The 23,343-nt window shown below is 41.3% G+C and overlaps 1 protein-coding gene across 3 annotated transcripts in view; it reads left to right on the forward strand.

Moving 5' to 3' along the window:
• The first annotated feature begins 1,579 nt into the window (after positions 1-1,579).
• Positions 1,580-23,343, forward strand: part of lmo3 (LIM domain only 3) — a 67,991-nt gene continuing 46,227 nt past the window's right edge. The window contains exons 1-2 of one of the 3 annotated variants that reach the window (XM_033614143.2): positions 1,580-2,136; positions 8,404-8,617. In XM_033614143.2, the coding sequence (XP_033470034.1) occupies positions 8,412-8,617 (206 nt within the window). In that variant the 5' untranslated portion in view covers positions 1,580-2,136; positions 8,404-8,411. Of the gene's footprint in view, positions 2,137-4,063; positions 4,462-4,772; positions 5,123-8,403; positions 8,618-23,343 lie in introns of those variants that run through there. The other 2 variants (XM_033614144.2, XM_033614142.2) reach the window with 2 other exon arrangements.

The following is a 23,343-nucleotide window of genomic DNA, read 5'->3' on the forward strand; positions in this document are numbered from 1 at the left end:
TGAGTATTTGTGGCAGCAGGACAGGGTATGTGGGACTGAGACAAAATAAACTACTGTGTGTGTGTCCATGTTAATTAAGTGTATTGCTCTTTTTGTAAAATTTTCTGTAGTTGTGGTTACAGCCTCTATTTTGAGTGTAATTTATTTGCCAGAAAAAGAGGCAAAGCAGTAAACAAGACTTAAAGCATTATTCTTTTTTTTTAATTTTCAGATTTTCCATGCAGTGTCAGATGACACGAGCAGTTAGACCAAACTGAACTGAAACACTAAAAAAAAAACAAAAAAAAACCAAAAAAAAAAAACCCACTTGTTTTAACTCAGAGTAAGAGTCAGAAGAGTCAGCAGTGGATTAATCCACATTTGGTGCTTTGGAATTTTGGGGCAGCCAGATGGTTTATATGTACTGAGTCAAAATAAACACTTGTTTATAATTGTTAGTAACTACTAGATATGCATTGTTGGTTTACAACAGGAAAAGTATAAATCAACAGCCTTAACTACTGGAACTCACGGGCGGAGAAAACACCGCAAATAAATAATAATAAATGTATAATAGGACAAATCTTTATTTATGTAAAACTTTTCTTGAGAGGCTTAAAAATGCAGCAGATAAAAACTGAGACAATAAAACAACAATAAAAAATACAAACAACAGAATGACAACAATCGATCCACCTGTGCTGTGCTAATGATGCGTAACTGATGCATATACGGATGTACTGTCACCATTACACTGACAGATATCTGTCCTCCAGTCAGGAGCTGCAGGCCTCATACAAGTGCTACAGTTTCACACGCCGATGTTGTGGAAACACACACACACACACACTCACACACACACGAAGGAACATTTCAATCTGGGTCATGCATCCAGACATCCAGAAAAATGATGTGCAGCACATCTGTGACAACAAAAAGATGTGAGAACATTTTATCCAACACTGCTTGCTCAGAAAATACTTGATTACACCCCCGTCACAAATAGTTTTTTTTATATGTCGGTGTGAAAATTGTCGTCTTTTAAACATGCAAAAGCATGACATTACCGTTCCCCCAAGTGCTTTCTGTTTTAGCACTCTGGCTAATTAGATGGGTGATAGGAGTGGCACTGATTGGCATTATAAAAGCTGCACTATCACTCCTCACCGGTTCCCAGCACCCCCATCTCTCCCTCTCTGCATTCAAAGTTGCCATCAGAGGAATTATTTAAGATAAAAAACACTATGGAAAAAAGATCCTCCCCTGACAGATATTATCATTACAACCCTTTATGGAAACTTACTTTTTTCCCTTCCTCCCCCTTTTCTTTCTCCATCTGTGCCACTCACTCTGACTCTCTCTCTGTCTCCCAACGGGTAAAAAAAAAAGGCAAGGAGAGAGGAAGGAGGAATAGAAGAGTGAGTGAGCTCTGTCAATTGGAGTGAGTGCACTGCTAAGTCTGGCTACACTACAAAGGTTAGCAGATCTGACTGTCAATAGTGTCTTGTGGGTGGGAGGGGGAGGAGGGAGGAGACATGGGGGTGAGGTGGTGGGGGGCGGTCGCTTTGAGAGAAAGAGATACTTTGATATTTCGGAATGTTAGAAGGGTGAATGTGGAGAACTGGAGGTTGGGGATCTAATTACCGGGCCATAATTGGGGGCTGGGGAATAGGTTGCCGTCCTCTCAACTCGCTGCAGATCAATTATGTTAAGAGAACATCTGTAAGTAGAGCTTAATGAGGTCCATTAGAGCAACATGCGCTGCCTTCCCTAACGGTGCTTGTCAGCTTCTTGGATGAGCTGGAGTGTGCTGCTGACTGGGGACCTGGTGGAGGGGCTTAAATAGGAGAGGAGGCTCGACTCTCCGCTGCTTTTTCCTGCCAGAGAGACAGAGAGACAGAAAGACGGGGGAGAAGGGAGAAGGTGAGGAAACAGCGAGGGGGACGAGAGACGCCCTGTGAAGCCGGGGCCGGGGGGGAAAGAAGCCGAGTTTAGGGGGCGATCTGACATCCCAACAACTTAAGCAGAGACGCAAGTGTTCTCCAACTCCTGAAGTTTTCTGTTTGGAGTTGGACGAGCTGTGAGAAAGTTGTGGACACGGAGAAGATAAACACCGCTGAGAGAGTTTGTTTTGGGCATCCCCGGCTGCACTTTAAGGTACGTGTTCGCTCCTCTGTGTGTGTGTTCCTGGGTTTGCGCAGAGCGAAGGCTGCGCGTAAAGTGTCGGCGAGCTCCGCGAGAAGACATAAACAGCTGCTGAGGACAACATCAAATTTGGCGTCATCCTCTTTAATCAGAGAGTCTGGTGTTGAGGATGGTGTCGGGTTTTCGTGCAGGTCCCCGCTGACATATTTCTTCATTATAGGCGGAGGGTTGGGGTCAGGTACAAACATTTCTGTCCGTTTGCGCACATATGATGCGTGTTTCCGTTGAATGACGAAACTCGATCCGCGCCGTGTGACGGTCTCCTCCATCCTCCACCTCTCTCTCTTCTGTCTCCATCTTCCCATTCACACAGAGGATGAATAAGCGGCGGAAGGGCACCGGGAGAGAGGTGGCAGGCAGCCTCACATACACGCATACACACACACACACACACACACATACGCTGCACACACTTTGCAGAAAATTGCATGATTACCAAGATAGGCCGCCTTGAAATAATTCAATCCATGACAAAACCTAATTACTGGCAGGTAATACCCTGTCAGCTTTAATGCATCTCATCACTCATAATGGCGCAGAGAGCATTTTATGACCCATCTCATTATCGCTGCATTTTAGGCTGGAGCCGCATGCCAACTATTGACTTGTATCTCCTCCTCCCACAGCCTCCCTCCCTCCCTCCTTCCTCTCCCTACCAGAATATTTAAGGGAATAACTTACACTTGTCAGGCTGTGTGTTGGAACACTGTGTGGTGTGTATGCAATAGGGAGGCGTGAAGTGGTGGTTTTGGTGGTGTGGGGTGCCCTAACACGTGGGCCTCGTCGTGGTCTTGTCGAGTCCAAACTGGGGTCGGACTGGCGCAATAACAGGGCGAAGAATAATCCCGTCCTCTAATTACAGGAATGATTTAAATAAAGAGTGTGGAGAGGTGATAATCAGTCCGGGCTGCCACGGTGGAGCCCGGGACCTCACATGACGTCTGCGTGTGCGCGCATGGAGGAAGAATGCCAGAGAGGAGAGGAATCATTGACCTCAGAGAAGATTGATTTAATTGTCCATATTAGATTCTTCTTTATTTGCACTCTGTTTTTCTTTGCACACGCGAGTGTCTCATTGAAGTGAATGAGAAAAACAGCATGATAACCAAAAATACACGTCAAAGAGCAAACTGACAGTCTGGACTCTTGAGCGCACAGGATAATTGTTTTAAAACTCATTAATTAGAGCTCCTAATAAACTTGGCAGACCTTTTTAAGTAGTTTAATCTAACACATACGTGTGGGCATAAATGTACCTCTGTTTAACGCCCTCTGCACTTTACACTGCTGTGACTAAACTCTGTGTCTGAGTAATCTCTGGTTTGTGGAGGTTAGGGTTGCAGCGAAAATTGACATACAGTGTACATCTGTTTCTCTATGGTAATGGAAAAAGGCAGTCTAATCGTGCATGTCTTGTCCTCCTGGACTGCTGTCAGACTTTGTACATGTACTTTCACTGAAAATGTTTTTTTTTTTCTAAAGTTCCAGTATTTGCTCGACCAAATATACCTCCTGTTTTTATATACTGATAACAATAATAGTAATTGTGTAATTAGATATACCGTGATACCGATATTTTCTGATACGGTTATACTGTAAAAAAATGATTCCAGCTCTACTGGAGGACAGGTGTTAGTCAGGTGTCAGCTGTTTCTAATAATCTGCTCCTGAAAGCAGATAGTTCACCTTATATTAAAGACATAACTTCCCTCGATGTTCAAACCGCTCCGCGTGCATCTCTAGACAAACCTACCTGTTTTTCTGTCTCCACAATATAATGAGCGCCGTGCGTCTGCGCGCACCCGCGGCTCCAAGATTGAAGGACGTTGGAGGAAAAAAATATGGGCGTTCCGGGGGCGCGCACGCGATGCATGCTCTCAGTTATAGTGGAGCGGCTGGTAATAAGTGAATGACCTTATCGTGGCGGTGTAATGTCTCACCGGTGAGGGATTGGGGGGTTTGGAGATAATAAAGCTTGACTTCCACCCCCCCTCCCCACGTCTCTTCGCCACTCAGTTGCTGCTGATGCACTGGGGACACCGACCGGCCTGAGCCCCGCACACTTTTCCGCATGCTCCACGGCGGGCGGCAGAACACCTGTAGCTGGGTAGTCTCCACCAAACTGGTTGCTCTGATCCATGTGGAGCTCATTATTTCCATCCTGAAGATCAGTGCGGCGCGACGCGCGATGCCAGTTTGGTGAACTTTTTGTGCTCAGAGGGGATCTGGAGCTGAATCTGCTGGAGTTCTGGCTTCTGCTTAAACTTGTTGAGAAAGGTGAGTGAGCTGGAGACACTATTTGGGCATTTTTGGAGCATTCTTTGCTGGTCTTTAAATGTTCCCAATCATTACAACAAAGCTGGAATGAATTCAGATTTGACGAGGCTGTGGGGTTTGAATATAATGTGAGTGGAAATCAGAGTTCTGGGAGAGCAGGTTCCGGTGGTGATGCTGGGGCAGCAGATCGAGGGAACCGTCCCTCTTGTGTGCACGGTGCCCGCTGGTACGTCAAAGCGCTGATTAGCGAAGCAGCGTGCAGCAGGAGCCGCTGTGTTATGTGGCCAGTAGGATTAGATGGTGGCTGCGGCGCGGAGGGGAAGCATCTCTTTGTCGTCCTGTCATTCGCTGCCTGCATCTCTCCGCACATACATCTCCAGTGGGCGATAAAACGTGCTCTCACACGCCGTGTGACGACCGTACAGCAGCGAACATCTCGCTCTATCGCTTCTCCGCCTGCGTTTTCTCTGCTTTTTTTGTTGCCCGGTGTTTCCCTCCTTCTTTTCATTCCTCGCTGGTCGCCGTGCTGGATTGTTCGCTCTCTAACAAAGCCTGATCCCAGCCTGCCTGCAAGACAGCTGCTCTCCGGGACCAGGCGGCTCCGGGTTGCATGGTGGTGCTTCAGCGGTTCAACAAATGCAGAAAAGGGAGAAAAGTTTCGGTAAGACGCTCACTTTGCGCTTGTATGATCGCCACGTTTTCATGTGTGTTTAGTGTGTTGCAGCATCCCTCTGCGTCGAAGGCAACGCGTCCAGATCTGACCCGCTGTTGCTCTAACCTGATCCACTATCTGTGTTGTTCCACTGATAAACCTTTCATTAGGACGTTTAAGAGATGTGCGCTGCTGTTATGTTCGATCATAGGGCTGATATGTGCTGCTTCATAACGGCTCTGGAGCTGTTAGTCAAAGCTGCATGGCAAATTGAGTCGCTGTGTTAAATCCGTTATTGGCCTTTACCAGCACTCCGCTGCCATGGCAACAGTAATTAAACTGATAGGGTGAAATGTCAGCATCTCGTTGCCGAACAGCTGGGACTGAAATAGCAAGCTATTCTCCGCTCTACCCCTCCATCACCCTCCATCCGCTCCGGGCTCAGATGATGATACATGTGGCCGAGGACGCGCAGCGGCAAGCAGCCTTCAAGTCCACAATGAGAGAGTGGAAAGGGAGGATACGAGCCGGCGCGCAAACAAAACAGATATCATTAAGGGCTCCGAGCAGCTGTGATTTCCTCTCCTTTATGGGGAAAAATGAAGCTTTTGTTCAGCGCTTTGCCCCCCTCTCAGCAATCGGAAGAGCGAAGTGGTTCGAATTCCTGCCATGCTTCTTCAGCTTTCTCCCTCGACTTGATTGCACAGCAAAAAAGGGGGAGTCGAAACTCTTCCTTCGTTTTTGGTTTGGTAATGAGTAGCCGGGGACTTTGTAGTGTTAACGAGGCTGGACGGATCAGTGCCGCTGAACAGGCGCAGCGGAGAGCAGCCGGCCGAGCAGCCGTGCGCCCCGCTCTCTAAATCCAGCCAATTAACAAATCAACAGCCCCAACGCGCTGGAACAAATGAGCTGAGCGGCTCACACTGCACTGCAACCTGTTTGATAATGTCTCTGCAAATGAGTTCTTACTGAAACATATAGATTTGTTTGGATATAAAGTGTGGCAGGTGAGGAAAAATATGTGTGGTGACATTTCTTAAATTAAAGCAGCACACCATCAGTGTTTGGCTTTGAAGGCAATTCAGGTATAGTTTTCAGGATACTTAGTTTGAAAACAAGCGTCCTTCTAAACTGTCAAAGCAGCCACCTGTTTATTTATTCACAACATTAGATTACAACTTATAGAAATGTGAAACCTCCCAGTGGAGATTAGTGTTATGCAGTCAGTGCAAAGTCTTTGCACTTACAACTGCATTCACACACAGTCATGAAAGATGACATTAAATTCACTGGGCTGCAACAACTTTTAAGTTTTTTGTCCTTTAATTGTAGTGAAATTAATGAAACCCACCGGCCCCCAGGAAGGAAGATCCAAGAAAGTAAAACACTACAGCATCCTTTCACCAATGCTCAGCAGTAATGATTTCATTAGTTGCTATTCTGTACCATTTAATCTTTGAAATGCTATGTAGCGACAATTAAAAAAAAACCTACTGAGCTAAAATGTTTAAAAGAAAGTTTCAGATTTTTAAAACAACCAAAACTCAAAGAAATATTGAGTGTGTTGTGTGTGTTGAATGGGGGACAAAAGGGAGTGGGGGGTGTGCCGCTCCTCAGGGGAATGGTAGGAGAATACTAATTCCAGGCCTGGTGCAAAGCCACATTGTCCCCCCCCCCTCCACCTCCATCTCCACCTCCTCGCCCCCCAATGGGCCAACAAAAGGCTCTCCACAGTCAGCTCAGGCCAAACAATACAGGCCGCTGCAAAGCCCCCCTCGCCTGTAGCCACGCCCCTTTAAACACAGAGGAGGTCAATGTAAAAAAGAAAAGAAAAAAAAGTGTCCTGAAAGAAATGTGAAACTGTGGCTTTGTGTCTGTGTGGGCTGCTTGTTGTGCTGTTAGTGTTGGTTTGTGGTGATCTGACTGGTCGCAGGCTGCGTTCACTCTGGCTTTGCTGTACTCTAACAGGGACGACCTTTAATCTCCTAAATCTGAATTTTAAGTATTGTTGAAATAATACTTTAAATTATAAGGAATTTAAATGACATTTAGCAGAGTCATCTTCCATAACAATACTATGAATGTGTGTTTTCCACGATGATATGACCTCCACACTTGTGTGGCCAGATCAGTGCAGAGCTCTTCTCTAACTATCTCCACACAAGTGTTTCTTTCCTCACAGACCAAATCATCCTCTCCCACCAACGTGCTGATCAGTGAAATCAACTGTTTCCATTAGAAGTAAACACGAAGCGCGACCCGTCTCCACCACATCATTCCTTACTGGAAATTTTCATATTTACTGTAACACGGTCTGCTTTGTTCGTGGCATTAAGGGGCAACAGCACACAACAAAATCAAGTGTTCTCTAGCATGCATACTAACTTTTTTTTTTTTTTGCTTCACTTGATTTTAAGTACCCTGTAGTACGCTGGACTTCATATTCAGTACACTTAGTGTGAACACTCTCCAAACACAAAATCTGTTCAGAATTTATTTGAATTAAGACACGATCATTTGGGACTTAATGTACGCCTTCCCGAAGCTGTTTTATCACTTACAAATTTGTTTTGTTTGTTGCAGCTCCTTGTACAGCGTGCAAATGAACGTAAAGTCTACGTGCTAACTTTTTCACTATACTTATTTTTGTTCTTTTTCCGCTGTGAACACACAACACACTTAAGACCATCTGCGAATTGTGCAGTCTCAAATGGACACACAGCTCTGCGTACTTTGTGTTTCCAAATCCACATTTCAGGATTTTAATCCATCAGTTTTTTTGTGCACAAGTGACAAAAATATGACATTTATTTTCACACATAATGTGTTGAAAATGTCAGTATGTGATGTGCCTGTGCTGTGATGTGTGTATGTGCCTAATTTGCTGTATAGCAGACCAGATTTTTTTGACAATTAAGAAATAGGCTGCAGGAATGCTATTAATGCTTAGTTTCACGTCTGTTGTTTCATTTTAGTGTTACTTTAAATCTGTGTTAAATACATGAACATTGGACCTATGACACCATTGCTGCTTAAAGATCGAGGAGCACAATGAAACCAAGTGCGGAACTATATTTTGCCCCCCTTACCTGTTATCATTTCTCGTCAGCTGAAATCTTTTTTTTTTTTCTAAATGTCACCTGTTAAACTAAACACTCCTCGCATGATCATATAGCTTCATCTTGTCTTCAAATTTTCTTTCTTTTGCCATAAGGAAATGTGCGCCTCCTCCTTGGTCAGCGCGCTGGTGTTCCATGAGTGTTTGAAGCCTCTCTCTGTGCTTCTCCCAGGTATACAAATGCTCTCCGTCCAGCCGGACACCAAGCCAAAAGGCTGTGCCGGCTGCAACCGGAAGATCAAGGACCGCTACCTGCTGAAGGCCCTCGATAAGTACTGGCACGAGGACTGCCTCAAGTGTGCCTGCTGCGACTGCAGGCTGGGCGAGGTGGGCTCCACGCTCTACACCAAAGCCAACCTCATCCTGTGCCGGAGAGACTACCTACGGTAAGAAAGACAGCGTCCGTGTGACGTTCAACTGACACTGCGTACCAGCCAGATAACGCACAGTGTGGTCACAGTGTATACAGGGGTGTGAATCCACTTTGCACACATTTTAGAATGCAGGTTGGGCTCCTGTTTATTTTATGGAGTGGAGGACAGGCGGCATTTTATTTACAGGAAGGCTGTCCTTTGGTTTTGGTCTGTGTCCTTATTTTAAGGCCTCAGAATTAGTCACAACCCAAAAATTATTTCATCTCAATTAGACAGCAGCAAATTTGACATGTTAATCATGGTATGACATTCCAAGTTTATCATTTATAAAGATTGTGCATACTTTGTTGTTATCGTTTTGATGTATTTTTAAATTATTGCCTTTTGTTTATTCAGCAAAACATCAATAGAACTGTCTTAGGAGTCTCATGTGGCCCCATTTCCATAAATTGCATTTTTGTACTCTTTCTCTTCATCTGCCTCTCACAGTCTCAAATTAGCCTCACACATGGCTGTTATGGCACCTTTTTCCCCCAAGACAACCAGGGCTGTTTGAAAATGAAGACACATTTGGTGTGAATCAAGACATTTAATTATTTATATACATCACATCACCAACATTGAAATTGTTCGACTAACCTCTTTGACATTACAAAGTTCATGGGTTCACATCAACATAATTATTATCAAAAGCATCACAACTGATAAATAACTTTTACACTGATATCAAACTATATGTAAAGGGAGTGGGATAAAACTAAGGAACTGCACTATGGATACATTAGTTCAAGTGTAGGCGTAGATCCAGGCAGGATGCAGGGGACACCTGCCCCTCAATTTTTAGAACATGTGCATTTGTCTTAAAACATATTTTTTGTTTTGTGAAAATGTTGGCCCCTTAAAGATGACAGATTTCTACATAAACTTTATTTAATCAGGCATAAAAAGGCTGAGCTATATCACAAGGACTCCTGTCTCACTTCCTGGTTTTCAAAAAGGTGGTAATGCTGCTCAGGCCCTGATAAGCTTTCTGTATTTTGATGAAGTTCTGAAATAATATTGCTGTCGGGTGTGTTTCAGCCATAACATGTCAACTCCGTAGCCCTTCTAAATCCAAACTAAATAAAAATTGTGGTTTAAAATGAGTATTTTGATCTACATTAAAAGAACTAGCAACTTTGAAAAATAAAATGACGCCTCACTACGACTACAGTGAAATTAATAAATATAGAACTTTATGTCAGCTCCATCAGATCTTACCTCTGACATCCATCATGAATGCTACTCAAGAAAAAATGTAATCAGTGGGAGGTTGGCCCATAACAAGGTTAAATGGTCAGAACTCTGATTGTTTAAAATATATTTTTCCAGCCTAATTGCAAAGTAAGTTTTATGTCATTTGTTAAGAATGAGTGATAGTCCAGTTGATATAAAATGTACAGTCTGTGATCTACACACTAACCAAAAGTTGGCCTTACTCCCAAACTTTTGTTTTTGCATCTTTAACCAAGTGTGACATGCGAGTGTACTTTAGTTTATGTGATTCAAATGAATTAACTGAGCCTTAAAACATTCTTTAAACAAAAAAATGTATACGTGAATAGGAGGTGGAATTTTCTCATGTACGATTTCACCTGTTTTATGTCTTTTTACTGACTTTTTTTCTCAGAAGTTATTAAAATAATCGTCTCTCCTCACCAACAGAAAATTTAAACATATATTTCAAAGCAAAAAAAAAGAAAAAATCTTTTTAGCGCGCCTGGTTAAGATGGAGATTTGTTTCAGTCAGCGAGTACAAGATCATTTTTCTCCTGAGAGCTGCCAGTGTGGTGGTGGTCGTACTGAGACCTGCTGAGAGACAAACAGCCGCTGGCTTTAGACTTGTTTACATAAGGATTTGTAGTTTATGGAGGCCTGACACGTGTAAAGCTTTCTACAGACATGGGCTACACACACACTGATGTCTGATTTACCTTCATTCAGCTGGAGAAAGGTGGGAGACGAGCTGATTTCTGAGAGGCAAGATTGTAGATGATTAACGTTGTCTTCTTTGTATATTGCACTTGACATAATTTTACAACATTCGCTGCAGTTTTAATAGCGATAGACTTATCTTTATTAAAAACACAATGGGATGACAGGTCATAGTATTTTTGCTGACACATGATAATTTTATGATTTTCCTGCATACAAACAACCCAGCAGTTAATGTTGTTGATGCTATTTATAGACCCAATGAGTGATATTTCTGAAAAAAAAAAATCCCCAACATCTGCATTTTAGCTCATGTATGTCACACAGTGTGTGTGTGTGTGTGTGTGTGTGTGTGTGTGCACGTGTGTGCGTGTGTGTCTTGTGTGTCTGCTGCAGGCCCCAGCACACTCTGTTGGGTGCTGTAGACTAACATGCTTTGAGCTGGAGAATAACCAAAAGGTTTTGAGCCTCACTGAGGGATTATCAACCTGCAGTCAGGCTCACTTACTTGGCCTGCACACTCACACCAGCTGGATCAGCCGTCAGCTGCTGGTGGAGACCCTTTTTATTATTAAGTAAAATGTTTTTCCATCTAACTGTTTTATACACCTTATACATTTTCACATTGAAAAAAGTGACTGAAAAAATATATGAGGGTAATGCAGCAACAGCTGAAGCTCAGATGGTGGCTTGGATCTTGGATCTATTGACTTGAGGGTTGGTGGTTTCATACCTGCTCTCCCTGCCTAACATGTTGAGGTGTCCTTGAGCAAAAGACTGAAGTGCAGATTTCTCCCCCTGTGTTTGTGCGTGTGTGTGAGGGGTAAAGTGTAAAGCATGTAAAAACTGTGTTTGGTCAGTGGTCAAGAAAGCGGAGTTAAACCCTCTGCTGGAAGTGTTTTTAAAGGTTAGTGTAAAGAAGATTGCATAACAGTCTGAGTCCTTGAATACTGCATATCTGCCTAACCCAATCAAAATTTTATTTGTATTTCATGTCATCTCAGAAATTCGTGAAATGGACACAATGTGCTAAAATGACAATGTGGTAAGATGAAAACAATGCCAATTGCAACATCAACAAGGCTCTTTTGTCGTGGTTGACACACAAGTGAGAAAGATTATATAGGGTGGGTGGAAAAGGTGGTGAATGAGTCAAAGAAACATGAACTTTCGACCAGGAGACTGCTGTTCGTGTCCCATGTAAAACCAAAAGTCAACGTATTTACGTACTTTAAGTAATTACACCAAGTACTTCATGTATGTGCTTAAAGTAACTAAGAGTAAACACACTACAAAGTACGGAGGTTTATGTCACTTATGTCCCGTAAATACTTAATTTAACTGTAACCACGTTTTTTTTTTCCTAAAGTCTACGTAGTCAGGTGACTTTATAGACTTTACCTCTACACAAAGTACTTTATGTATGTAATTTAGGTGACTACACAAATTTTTGAAGTTTACGTACGTCCCATACATAGTTATTTAAACTGAAACCACATTTTTTCTCCTAAAGTCAACGTAGTCAGGTGACTTTATGGATTTTACTTGGCTACACAATGGACATTATGTATGTACTTTAGGTAACTATGCAAAGTATGGAGGTTATGTCACTTACATCCTGTATGTAGTTATTTTAGCTGAAACCACAGTTTTTACATAAACGTATCAAAGTATTTTTTTTGCTCTCTCAATTTAAGGAAATGTTTTTCTTACCCTAAATCTGACCAAATTGCTACTTTTTCACAACCAACTGTGACTGTGTCACAATGTTAACCACATTAAAAACATGTTGGAAAGTATGACCATTCTTAATAGGCTTTGCATTGGCATTGTTTACATGTTTCCAACACGCAACTTTCATGCATTTAATATCAACCACTGTGTAAAGCATTGTTAAAAGGTTGTGTCCATTTTACACTGTGAGACTATGTTGTTTTTTGCTGTGCATACACTGGCTACAGTAAGCCTACAGTAAATGAGCAAAGGACTTCAAATGTTTGCTGCCGAGTAACTTTAGTGGTTTACTGTAATGTATAATTGTTTGGTTTCCACAAGCCAAACATCAACATGGTGACTTTAAATATGTTCGCAGGGCTTGTTGGTTGTAGAGAGGCTTCAGTCAGCACCACAGCTGGTGGTCAGTCTGATGCTACACAATAACACAGAGAGAGAGTCACAGGTGCTTAGTGTTGTGTTTGTTTGGTGTTTAGTTTATCTGCTTTCAAAGATAATTAAAATGTCACTGATGCAAAACTTTCATTTCTCTCTTTTTGTTCTACACATTTACCTCCACCCAGTGACAAAGCTCACCTTTAAACTACTGTTGAACTGGGTGACATGTTCCTTCATTACCATTAATACACACTGTTGCTGAAGGTGTACTGCTGTCCCACATGCTCTTTAGAGCTCCAAATATGGATTAATCCATTGCTGATAACAGTACCCAACAAATGCACCATTTCCCTTCTGTTTGAATAATATTTGTTAAAAACTACAGTGACCAGCTGTTTTAGGAATTTACTAAGCTTTTTAATAAAATGAACTGAGAACCACTCTTTAAAATGTATGTATTTAGTACAAACCAGTGGGTATGTTGAAAGACAGACTAACACATTACTGATTTAGGTCTTTTCATACCATTTGTTGACAATAAGAACATACAAAATGGCGGCAGATTTATCCTTTAACGCAGTTCCTGAATATAATTCTGTGTCATCATCTTGAGGTCTTTTCAGACCAAATTCAAAGAATTTGTGGGAACAAATCAGACATCACAAATGAGTGGTAAACATACTTTGCTGTCAACATAATGTATAAAGAGAGAACCAGTCATTTCTAAGTGCATTGGCTAACCTTATGCAATGTCAGAAATTACATGGAGACATTGTGAAAGGTAAACTAAACAACCTCATTGTGTTTCCTTGAGAAATCCACTTAGGCTCAGAGCCCCACTATTATAAACTTACCATTAAGCTTTGTATTAAAGGTCATGTATCACATATAATAAATACATAAACATATAACACTTTCAGTTTCAACACTCACTGTTCAGTCCAGTCATGCAGAGCAATGAAGCTCAGTATTTACACATGTTACAATGTTTTCTATAGGTTAGGGATTCACCATGTTGGACATTTGTGTCTGGCTGATAAACGGGATGTCTGATATGCCGATATATAACAATTCATTTGACCAATAACCGATACTGATATCAATATATCCACTTTTTCCCCACCTAATTTTAGTGATCATCAAGTCTCTTCTGTAGTGAAGTTAACATCATATTATGCATACATACTCTTATCATGATGGCCCACCAGCTAAATAAACACCACCCACCACCACACCAAATTCTGTTCTCAAATTTAACACCTTAAAGTTTCTTTAAAAGTTTAAGTTACCCTATTTTGCCTAGTATTTGTCAGTTACTTTTCAAAATCCACATAAATTACACTTCAGAAAATAAGTTAGGTCCACTGGACATCACTTATTAAATAAAGAAAATGTATCACTTTTTAAGCTGGTTTGCCTGCTCCCATTATTTTCTTTTTCCCAAAACAGTGGTAAAGAGCACCAGGAGCAAATCAGTTGTGTTCTGTTCTCACAATTTTTTTTGTGTTTTCCTTCGAAAAGCAGTGCACCCAAATTGGTACATATCCCATGCATTTTGAAAGGCTGGGATCAGGTGACCAATGCGCTAATGGCAATAGATCTCAGACTTTCCCCTGGAGTCGTGTGTTCAGATCCGTGTGAAATCCAAGTCCTTTTAAGGTATGCCCTCACCATGTTTTTTTTCCTAAACCTAACCCCAGTTACTTGTATTGCCTAAACCCAACATCTACTGTATGACTTTACATTGATTACGTAACAAAACGTTAAGGATGTGATGTCATTCGTGGGGCACAAATTTGTGGGATATCATATGAACTGTTGTGCATGAATTTTTTGTCGGATATCATACGATTCCTTCTATGAGAATATGAGCAATTGCCAAGAGTTGAGTTTTCATTAACATGAGGGCAAAAGAGCATCACAAATCTGTTTTAAACTGAATATTCTCTGGTGTAACTCAGCTTAAACCACAGAAACACAGAATCTGTCAGCACATAAACATTTTGTTTAGTACCACCCCGGTCTGTAACTACCAGCCTAAAAACAACGTACAGATATGTAAAATAACCACAGATACTTGACTTGTTTATGGGCTCATGGTGGTTTACTGCTGCAGTTCATGGTGCATGATGCACTGCTGCAGAATCAGTTTAGGGGATATACTGGAATGGATATTTGCCGTTACTTTTTACACTTAAAAATGTGGCGCCACCCATATAAAATACAACCATGTTGTAACTTTTCTACACTTGGAATAACAAGCCTGCCTCCAGTGTGTAAAGTTGAGTGTGGGTTTCTTTTGGTAAAAATGAATCCATGATGCGTGACAGTGCGAAACTTTAAATTTTGGTAAAATGCACCAAATGCAAAATATCATGTCAGTCTTGGAGGCAAAAAAATCATCAACAAATATTCTGTATTTTCATTTCCTCCTCTGTGAAAGAGTGTTTGGTGTGATGTCTCATGTAACTTTATCCACACCTGAAACTGTGTACTAGGCCCTCTGAAAAGTGTCCACAGGTCCTTTTCTTTTGCCCTGGTTGCTCCTGTGCAGCAGAGCTTCAGGACAAAAACTGTAAATGTCATCAATGAATCAGTGGATGTGGACATTGTTTTCCCAACACCAATGCATACAGTATCAGCGAGGCCCGGAGAGCGTTTCTGAACAGGCGTGCAGGCTAAGAGGAAGACCAATTCCAACATGTTATTCTTTCATCTTCAAAGTTCAAGGTGACTGAATTGATTTGACGCTCGCTATCACGCGAGTGGCCTGCCCGCGAATGCGCCCTGACATCTCCTCACTGCTGGCTAATGAATGGCAAATATAGCAAACCGCAGTACTCCACATCTGATCTGCAGAGCAACAAAGAAAGCCAGGCTCCATCACTGAGGCAATCAATGGCTGCAGCATCACAAAGCAATACAATTTTACACACACACACACACACACACACACACACACACACACTCCCTTACTCAAAAAGCAACCTCAAATATATTATTTCTACTTATGTTTATCTCAGTCTGTCAGCCCAGGTTAGCGACAGGAGAGGAAAAAATAAGGATGACTCCACATTTAGTCCATTTTTATATTCCATTGGCTTTAACAGTAAATTATTTGGGCCTTCATTATACACCCCCACCCTCTTCTCCAAGTCAATCCTTTTCTGCTTAGCAGGGTGGCATGTTATTAGGCCTGACATAACCAGGGTTAATAGAATTCTTCAGGGGTCTACAACCATGAGCGATGTGATCCCACCAGCAGAGAAATAATAATCCTTTATCGCAACACATGCACAAACAACTGAGGATACGGGGAGAAAAAACTTCAAGTTTCAGCAGTCCCTGTGTGATCAAATGTGATGTACTGAGAGGAATTTTTGTGTGTGTGTGTGTGTGTGTGTGTGTGTAACCAAGCCATCCCTTCATAAACCTGCGACTGCAAACATAATTACAGGTATTATCTCCCAGAGCTTGATTTGTGCTTTGCTCTCTCTGAATATGGAGGAATGCAGAACGAACATTTTATCAATAAATGATCCCTTTGAAACCAAAGCCTCCATTGATGATACTGGTAATAGCGCGACACCACTGTTTATGCTGATGTGTGATTTTCACAGTACAGAGCGATAATGTTTGAAAGCCCAGAGGAGGGAGGAGAGCAGACAGACTGACACATTTAAGTTAAAAAACGCTGAGAAAATGAAGACTGCGGCACAGCGGCCTGCTGAGTGCCACCGCGCACACACACAAACACACACACAGCACCAGCGCTGGCTCCAAGGCCGGGTGCAGGCGTGAAAAAGCTGTTGGGCATCAGTTAATGGAAAACTGTAAATTCCAGGCATCCATTTTAAAGACAGCACCAGGAGAACACTTATTTATTTATCTATCTATTCATTCATTTTTTTAATCCAACTTCAATTTTCCTCTACAGTGGTTTTACTAAGATTGTAAATGCAAGCAAACTCACAGAGCCGTCAACATGGCTGGATTTATTAACGTTTTGGAAAGCTGGCTATCAGTGAGAGATAACCAACATGTAGAGCATGGTTCGGTGTAATAACTTGCATTTTTTTTTTCCTCCTTCAGAATCAACTTTGCAGTCTACAGCCACCTTGTATAACCATGTATGTAAATGTAAATGAAAAATGTATCTTTTTTTCATCTCACGTTGGGCTTATGACGCATTGTCAGTTTGTATGTTGGCGTCAGGCGTGACTGTGACATCAAGTCAAGCTTTATCTCCAGGTAGCGGCAGGGAGTGAGGAGAAAAGGCTCGGGCTGTCTGAAACTCATCTATTCTTTTCAGAAATCTCATTAAGATACATTCTTGCCTATGAACACGTGTCACACCTTTAATAAAAAAAACTGTTCAGTGTGTGATTATTCACAAAGTGGCAAAATACTTTTTTTTTAGGTCAGACAGGCACGTTCAAATGAAGTGTTTAAGGCCAGATTCTGAACCGTTTTAACATCCACTATACTGATGCAGAGGCCTGTTTACGGAGGCCCTGAAGTGCCAAAAGGTGATATTTTTGCGCATATGTGCACTCAAGTAAATTATCTGGTGGGAATAAGTTATTATCTTGTGTGTACAAAAAAATACCTTTTGGAACTGAAGGTGCTCCATACCATCCATACCTTTTCTCTGTTTTTTTTTTTTTGTTTTGTTTTTGTTTTTTCTGCATTGTGGCAATATTCACCTCAGCCACATCTCTCTTTTTTTCTACGTTGACTCATACAGCTTCACTGTGAACCCAAAGTTACTTTAATCACATGTCACTTATTATTCTTGTTACCTGACTGTAGTATCTTCTTTGTATTTTTATCTATGATATTTTCTATGTTAAAGCTGTAGTTGGTAACTTTTATTAAAAAAAATTCTAGTCATATTTGTTAAAACTGTCACTACATCCTATGTGCAAGTCTGCCTGTTATTCATTGTCTCAAGATAATGGCTAACTTGTGCACACAAGATTTTAAAAAAAAAACTTTCAAATTGTCAGACACTGCATACCATCCATATATTTTCTCTCTCTCTCTCTCTCTTTTTGTTTTCTTTCATTTTTTGTTTGCCTGTTTCATTTCTGTTTTTGTTTTCTGGGTTTTTTTTACTTGGCAACATTCACGTCTGCCAGATCTCTGAATATTTTTTTTAATGTTGGCGTATACAGCTTCAATTTGAGCTAAAAGTGACAATAACATGCATTTGTCACTTACTATTCTCCTTATTTCACTGTTATATTTTTTCATATTTATATATTTGATATTTTCCATGCTAAAGCTACAATTAGTAACTTTTATAAAAAAAATAATACTTGTGTGCACAAGATTAAAAACAAAAAAACAAATAAAAAACAAACAACCTTTTGGGACTTTAGGGGATCTATACCATCCATATCCTTTCCCCTTTTTTTAAATGATTTGAACAGGCAGCTGTAGCCCAGGAGGTGGCCACTAATTGGAAAGTCAGCAGTTCAATCCCCTGCTACTCCAGTCCGCATTTTGCAGTATCCTTGAGCAAGATACTGAGCCCCTGATGGCTGCTCCATCGGTGTGTGAGTGTGTTTACAACTGAGTAGCAGGTGGCACCTTGTATGGTAGCCTCAGCCACCAATGTGTGAATGTTACTTGTCGTGTGAAAAGCACACGTGGTCAGAAGAGGTGTACAAGTGCAGATCCATTTACCAAATGCGACAAAAACTTAATTTCATAAAAGTTACCAACTGTAGCTTTACAGACCTAATGTCTATTCAGATTGAAGGTGAGGCAAAATAATTTTGTGTGAATTTGACCTCTGGACTCTGCAGTTGGTGTTAGATCGCTCCAAAATGTACCAAATGTAGAATTGTAGTTCATATGTGTAGAGTCTATTTGTGTGTGCTTGTGTAAGCGCTTAGCCTCTGACTGATCTCAGAAGTCACCGGGAACTCCAGTTCTCTCTGTCATGTCGCTCCAGACCCTTGTGCCTTTCTTCTTCTCTCTGCACCTGAACGATCTGGAGTCCAAAAGCCTCAAGATAAGCACACATATTTTTTGTGTGAGGTTGAAACACTTCCAGTGCTCTTGGATGCCCAGAGCAAATTCACATCCACTTGTGTCTTTGCATTGGCTTTATATGCACCATCTCTAAAATTAGCTTCACATTCAGTCTGAACACACAGACAGAATCTGTTTAGTGAGTATCAGAGACTCTCTCAGTGTAGACTTTAAAGATAGCAGTAAAAAGTTTGAAAGTTTTTGCAGGCTGCATGAGGAGCAGCAGGTTGGACGTTAGCTTGAGTTCACATTGGATATAAAGTTGGTAACATGTTTTCACAGCAGAATAAGTATGAAACCACTCCTGTGGCATAAACCACTCAGTATGATCATTATGTTCCAAACAAACATATTTAAACAACATAGATAAATACTGCTAGCCGTGGAGTTTTGAGGAGAGTCACACGTGCCATAAAAGCAGCATATTTAACATCAGTTTGAAACAATAACTCTTACGATAACTATAATAACTGACATGGATCCAAGGTAACCATACACACCAGGGCTCAAAATGCTTCTTACATGCGCTGGTGCAAGTAACTTTTCCAATTACACGCAACAAAGTATTTTTTACCTGCAGCAAAACATTTTTGCTGCAACATTTAGTGTATTAGTCCCTCTTTATCTGTGCTTCTGATCTAGCTGCAGACGCATCTGATCAATATTAAAGCGAAATTACAGTAATGCACAGTGAAACTACTTTAATTGTTATGTAGTAAAAGGTACATTTTGAGCAACTTCAGTGGAAACTTTCTTTTTCTAATCATATTAGGTTTTCTTTGTTGACTTCTTTTCTTCTATTTTAAATTAATAATTTTAAAGTGCCTTGTGTAGCTGTACTGATAATGGCTAATGTAGCTGTACTGATAATGACGTAAAAGCAGGGGGACACATCACTCAGTGGTGATTGGTTATGAAAAATAAACCCCCCTTTCCCACAAAAGGGAGAGAGGAAGCAGCAGCAAAAGAGTAGTCAGTGTCAAGCTGAATAATGGAGTTGTAATTAAAAGGCCATTCAGCGTGAATATCAGGCTGAAGATACAGCTTAGTTCTACCCAAATTAAACTCATTCCACATAGCAGACCGGACTCCCAGCTAGATCAGTCAGTGTTATGGCAGCGATGGATGGCAAACAGCTTCACAAAGAGCCGAAAGCCCGTGATTTCAGAGTAGCCACTGCACAACATCCCGCTCACTCGACGATAGCCGTGCTCCTGGGAGATTTGCAGGAAGCTGGGTGTAGTTTGTCATCAGCTCTCTCCTCCCTGATTCTCTGCAGGCTGAAAGATTCAGGCCAGCTCCTCTTTCTCTAATGACTAGCGCAGATGTTCAGCTGTTCTCCCAACTAACACTGAAGGGCACAAGGACATCCTCAGCCAGGCCGCTGGTCAATGACACCACAGCTCACTTGTCTTCTGCTACTCTACTCTGGCTGCAGTGAAGCTCTGCTCAGAGAGTACAACCTCAGTAGTGTTGTATAACTTTTAGTCCATATATCACATCACTGCTAAACATTTTGAAGCAATTTTATGTATTTTCCCATGATTAAAGCTTGCTCCCTATCCTTAAGAACAGTGTTTATATTAGATGATCATGCATGAAGGGAGGTAGATGGGCAACCAGGATATTTCCCTATACCACTAACCATGGTGTAGCTGTTCTGTGCAGATATTAAACATTACTGAATGTAATCAGCATTCTGCTTGGCATCAGGGTCACTGATGAATGTCATGTTTGCTTCTTACTTACTCAGTTGCAAGTTGTAAGTGCAGGTTGATTTTTAAATTGCCACACAATGATAACATAACTTCAGTCTGTCAAAAAAATAATTGCAGACATGATGTTCACTGATGAATAACCATATGTTTACAAGTCTCTACAAAGGTAATTTACATACTTTATGCAACAGAATGGAAATCAGTGGCTGTACTCTCGACAGCTTGAAAAATGATTGGTAGTAATGTAAAGTTTGTGTGATTTTTAAATGGACTCAAACTTGCTATATGTGGGGATACAGGCTCAGTGCTGGACAGGACTGTCAACTTGCTCTCATTCCCAGGTCATTAAATACCTATGGTTTGTCACGCTCCCTTGGCATCTGATACCGATGCACAAGACACCCTTTAGCATCCATATGAGTACTCAGTGGTCACCTGGGTGAAACACGTTGTAATACATGGTTAATGCTTTAAAGCGGTCATGGTTGGGTTTAGGAGACAAACTGCTTGGTTAGTTTTTAAAATAAAAGATCATGATTTGGCTTGAAATAATTACGTTTGATATAGGGTTACTGTTAGACATAATGTGACATAAATACATGACATGATACATGCACATGGCACCCATATGTAATTTATATAACATACATTAAAATAGGTAAACCTTGACCTCTCGTTTTACACGGGACACAAACAGTAATCTTCTGTTTGAAAGTCCTGTGGTCGTTTGACCTGTTCACCACCCCGACCTCTTCCCTGTTCAGATTTTGTTCCTTTTTATAGTAGTTGGCTTTAGCATCAAATATTGTCACGGATATGTTTATATTGGAGTTAGTAGAAAGCCTAGTGCTTTGATTAGGTGATTGTGTGCTAATGCTCAATAACTTGCCCATTTTACTTCAGGTTGGACTATTTGTTGTGTGACTGTCCATCATTTTATACTATGAAAGGAGATGTGTTGAATTCTGCTGACAGCAATATCTCCAGCTGTACTGACACAACCGCTAACCTGACTAGCCAGCATGCTAGCAGGCAGCTTGCAAGAGTGCGCCCAGGACCCTTGGACTTTCACACCTTCAATGTCTGTCTGTCTTAGCTGTCCACTAGTGTTGGGATCCTCAAAAGCATGTCAATTGCAAATGTAAACAGGCTCATACAGACACTAAAGGGACCCTTGTGCATGTATCAGATACCGTTGCCAAGGGGAGGGAGAAGGTATTGGTGTGTGACGACCTCTGTGTGAGACCAGGCTGGGACAGTTTTTACAGGAGTATGCCCAGTATACCCACTGGTACAACATGAAACTAAAACTGGGGCCCCTTAAGCTAAGTCTGAGACAGAACTGTTTTTTAAATTGAATCAAATGTAGGGCAAGTTCAAACAGATCAAGACCAAGCCAAAACTTATATGAAAAAAATGAAAACACTGCCCACTGATTTATTTTCTTACAGCTGTCTATGGAGTGGGTCAGACCCCATCAGTTAATAGCTAACTATGACAGTCTCATATCTTGTCACAGTTGTGTATTTGGATGATATGCTTACCTCTGATTTGATACTATCACAATATTTGGGTATTGTGATTTTTAAGCATTACAAATCCATAGTCCCTCTGCCTCTTCTAAATGCTTGGGAGTCTACTCGCGTGGAGGAGAGCTAGTGGAAGCAGAGCAGCAGCTGTAACAACTTGGATTCAGCCAGTGCAAACCCCAGGACCAGGGTTCAAAGTGGGCTGGGTCTGATCTAGGCAGCAACAGAAAGTTTACTGATCTGGTGTGGAGTTTGCACTGGGCTGGCTGAATCTGAAATGCTGCTTGGACTGTCTGTCAAAAAAGGTGGCAACTTCTTTTCCCCTCTGCATTGGAATTACATTAATTCAGGCATTGAAAAAATCTAGTAAAGAATTGTAAAAAGAAAAGCATGATACTTAAGCGAATCAAGCTTTTCCCCCACCCCTAATAAAACTACACTTCTAATATCTGGATGCTTGGTTGTTACATGGTATTCTTATACTTGTACAGGACAGTGCAAAACAGTGCAAATCACAAAACTGGATAGATGCTGGACTCAGGAATGACAGCATTGCTCAAAATACGCTGCTATTTGTACAAGAAGTAAAAGATTTAACCAAAATTAACAGTGGTAAACAACCAGTTAATAATACAGAATTATGAGAAACCAACAATAGAATGACCTTAATTGAGTGTGTGACATCAAATGAATATTCCTTTTCCACCAAAATTTGTGCATGTACATGTTTTTTTTTAAACATAGGTAAACTAGTAAAAATAGGCTGTGGACTGCTTTCCCATTGCCAGTAGACCAGAGCCGTGTACACCGCTCTGCCTCAGACAAATATGCGTTTGTGTGTGTGTGAGTTTGTTTTTTTTTGTCATGTTCAGCATCACACACTGGCCAGAAAACAGGTTCATAAACAGTAGAAAGCAGCATGGAGGCCTGTGAAAAATTGATAGTAGCCACATTTACCTTTATATATCTCTTACTTATTCAGTCGCTCCTTCATACTCAGTGCAGACTAATTTGGATCGATGATGTGAGTGCTGCTTGGATGTAGATGGATTGTATTTTGTGATGGCACATCATTGCATCTCACCAGTAAAAGGGGCTAAAATAAGATGTTCACACGGGTGTTGTGTTCCCATCAGTGCTGATCAGAACCGGAGACTATAAATAACTGTGACTACTGCAGAATCATTTGACCCAGGTGTGAATGCCGATTGTAACATTTCTCATTACATCAAAAAGCCAGATGTTAGTGGTTTTTTTGTGCAGTGGGATAAGGGCTATAATGTTTCTGTCTTTTATCCCAATGACTGCACCTGTTCTGTAATTGTTTTTTGGGGTTCTTTTCTAGAGGAGAATGTGGAGGGTT

This window comes from Epinephelus lanceolatus, chromosome 23 (genome assembly GCF_041903045.1).
Source record: "Epinephelus lanceolatus isolate andai-2023 chromosome 23, ASM4190304v1, whole genome shotgun sequence".
Classification (NCBI taxonomy): Eukaryota; Metazoa; Chordata; class Actinopteri; order Perciformes; family Serranidae; genus Epinephelus; species Epinephelus lanceolatus.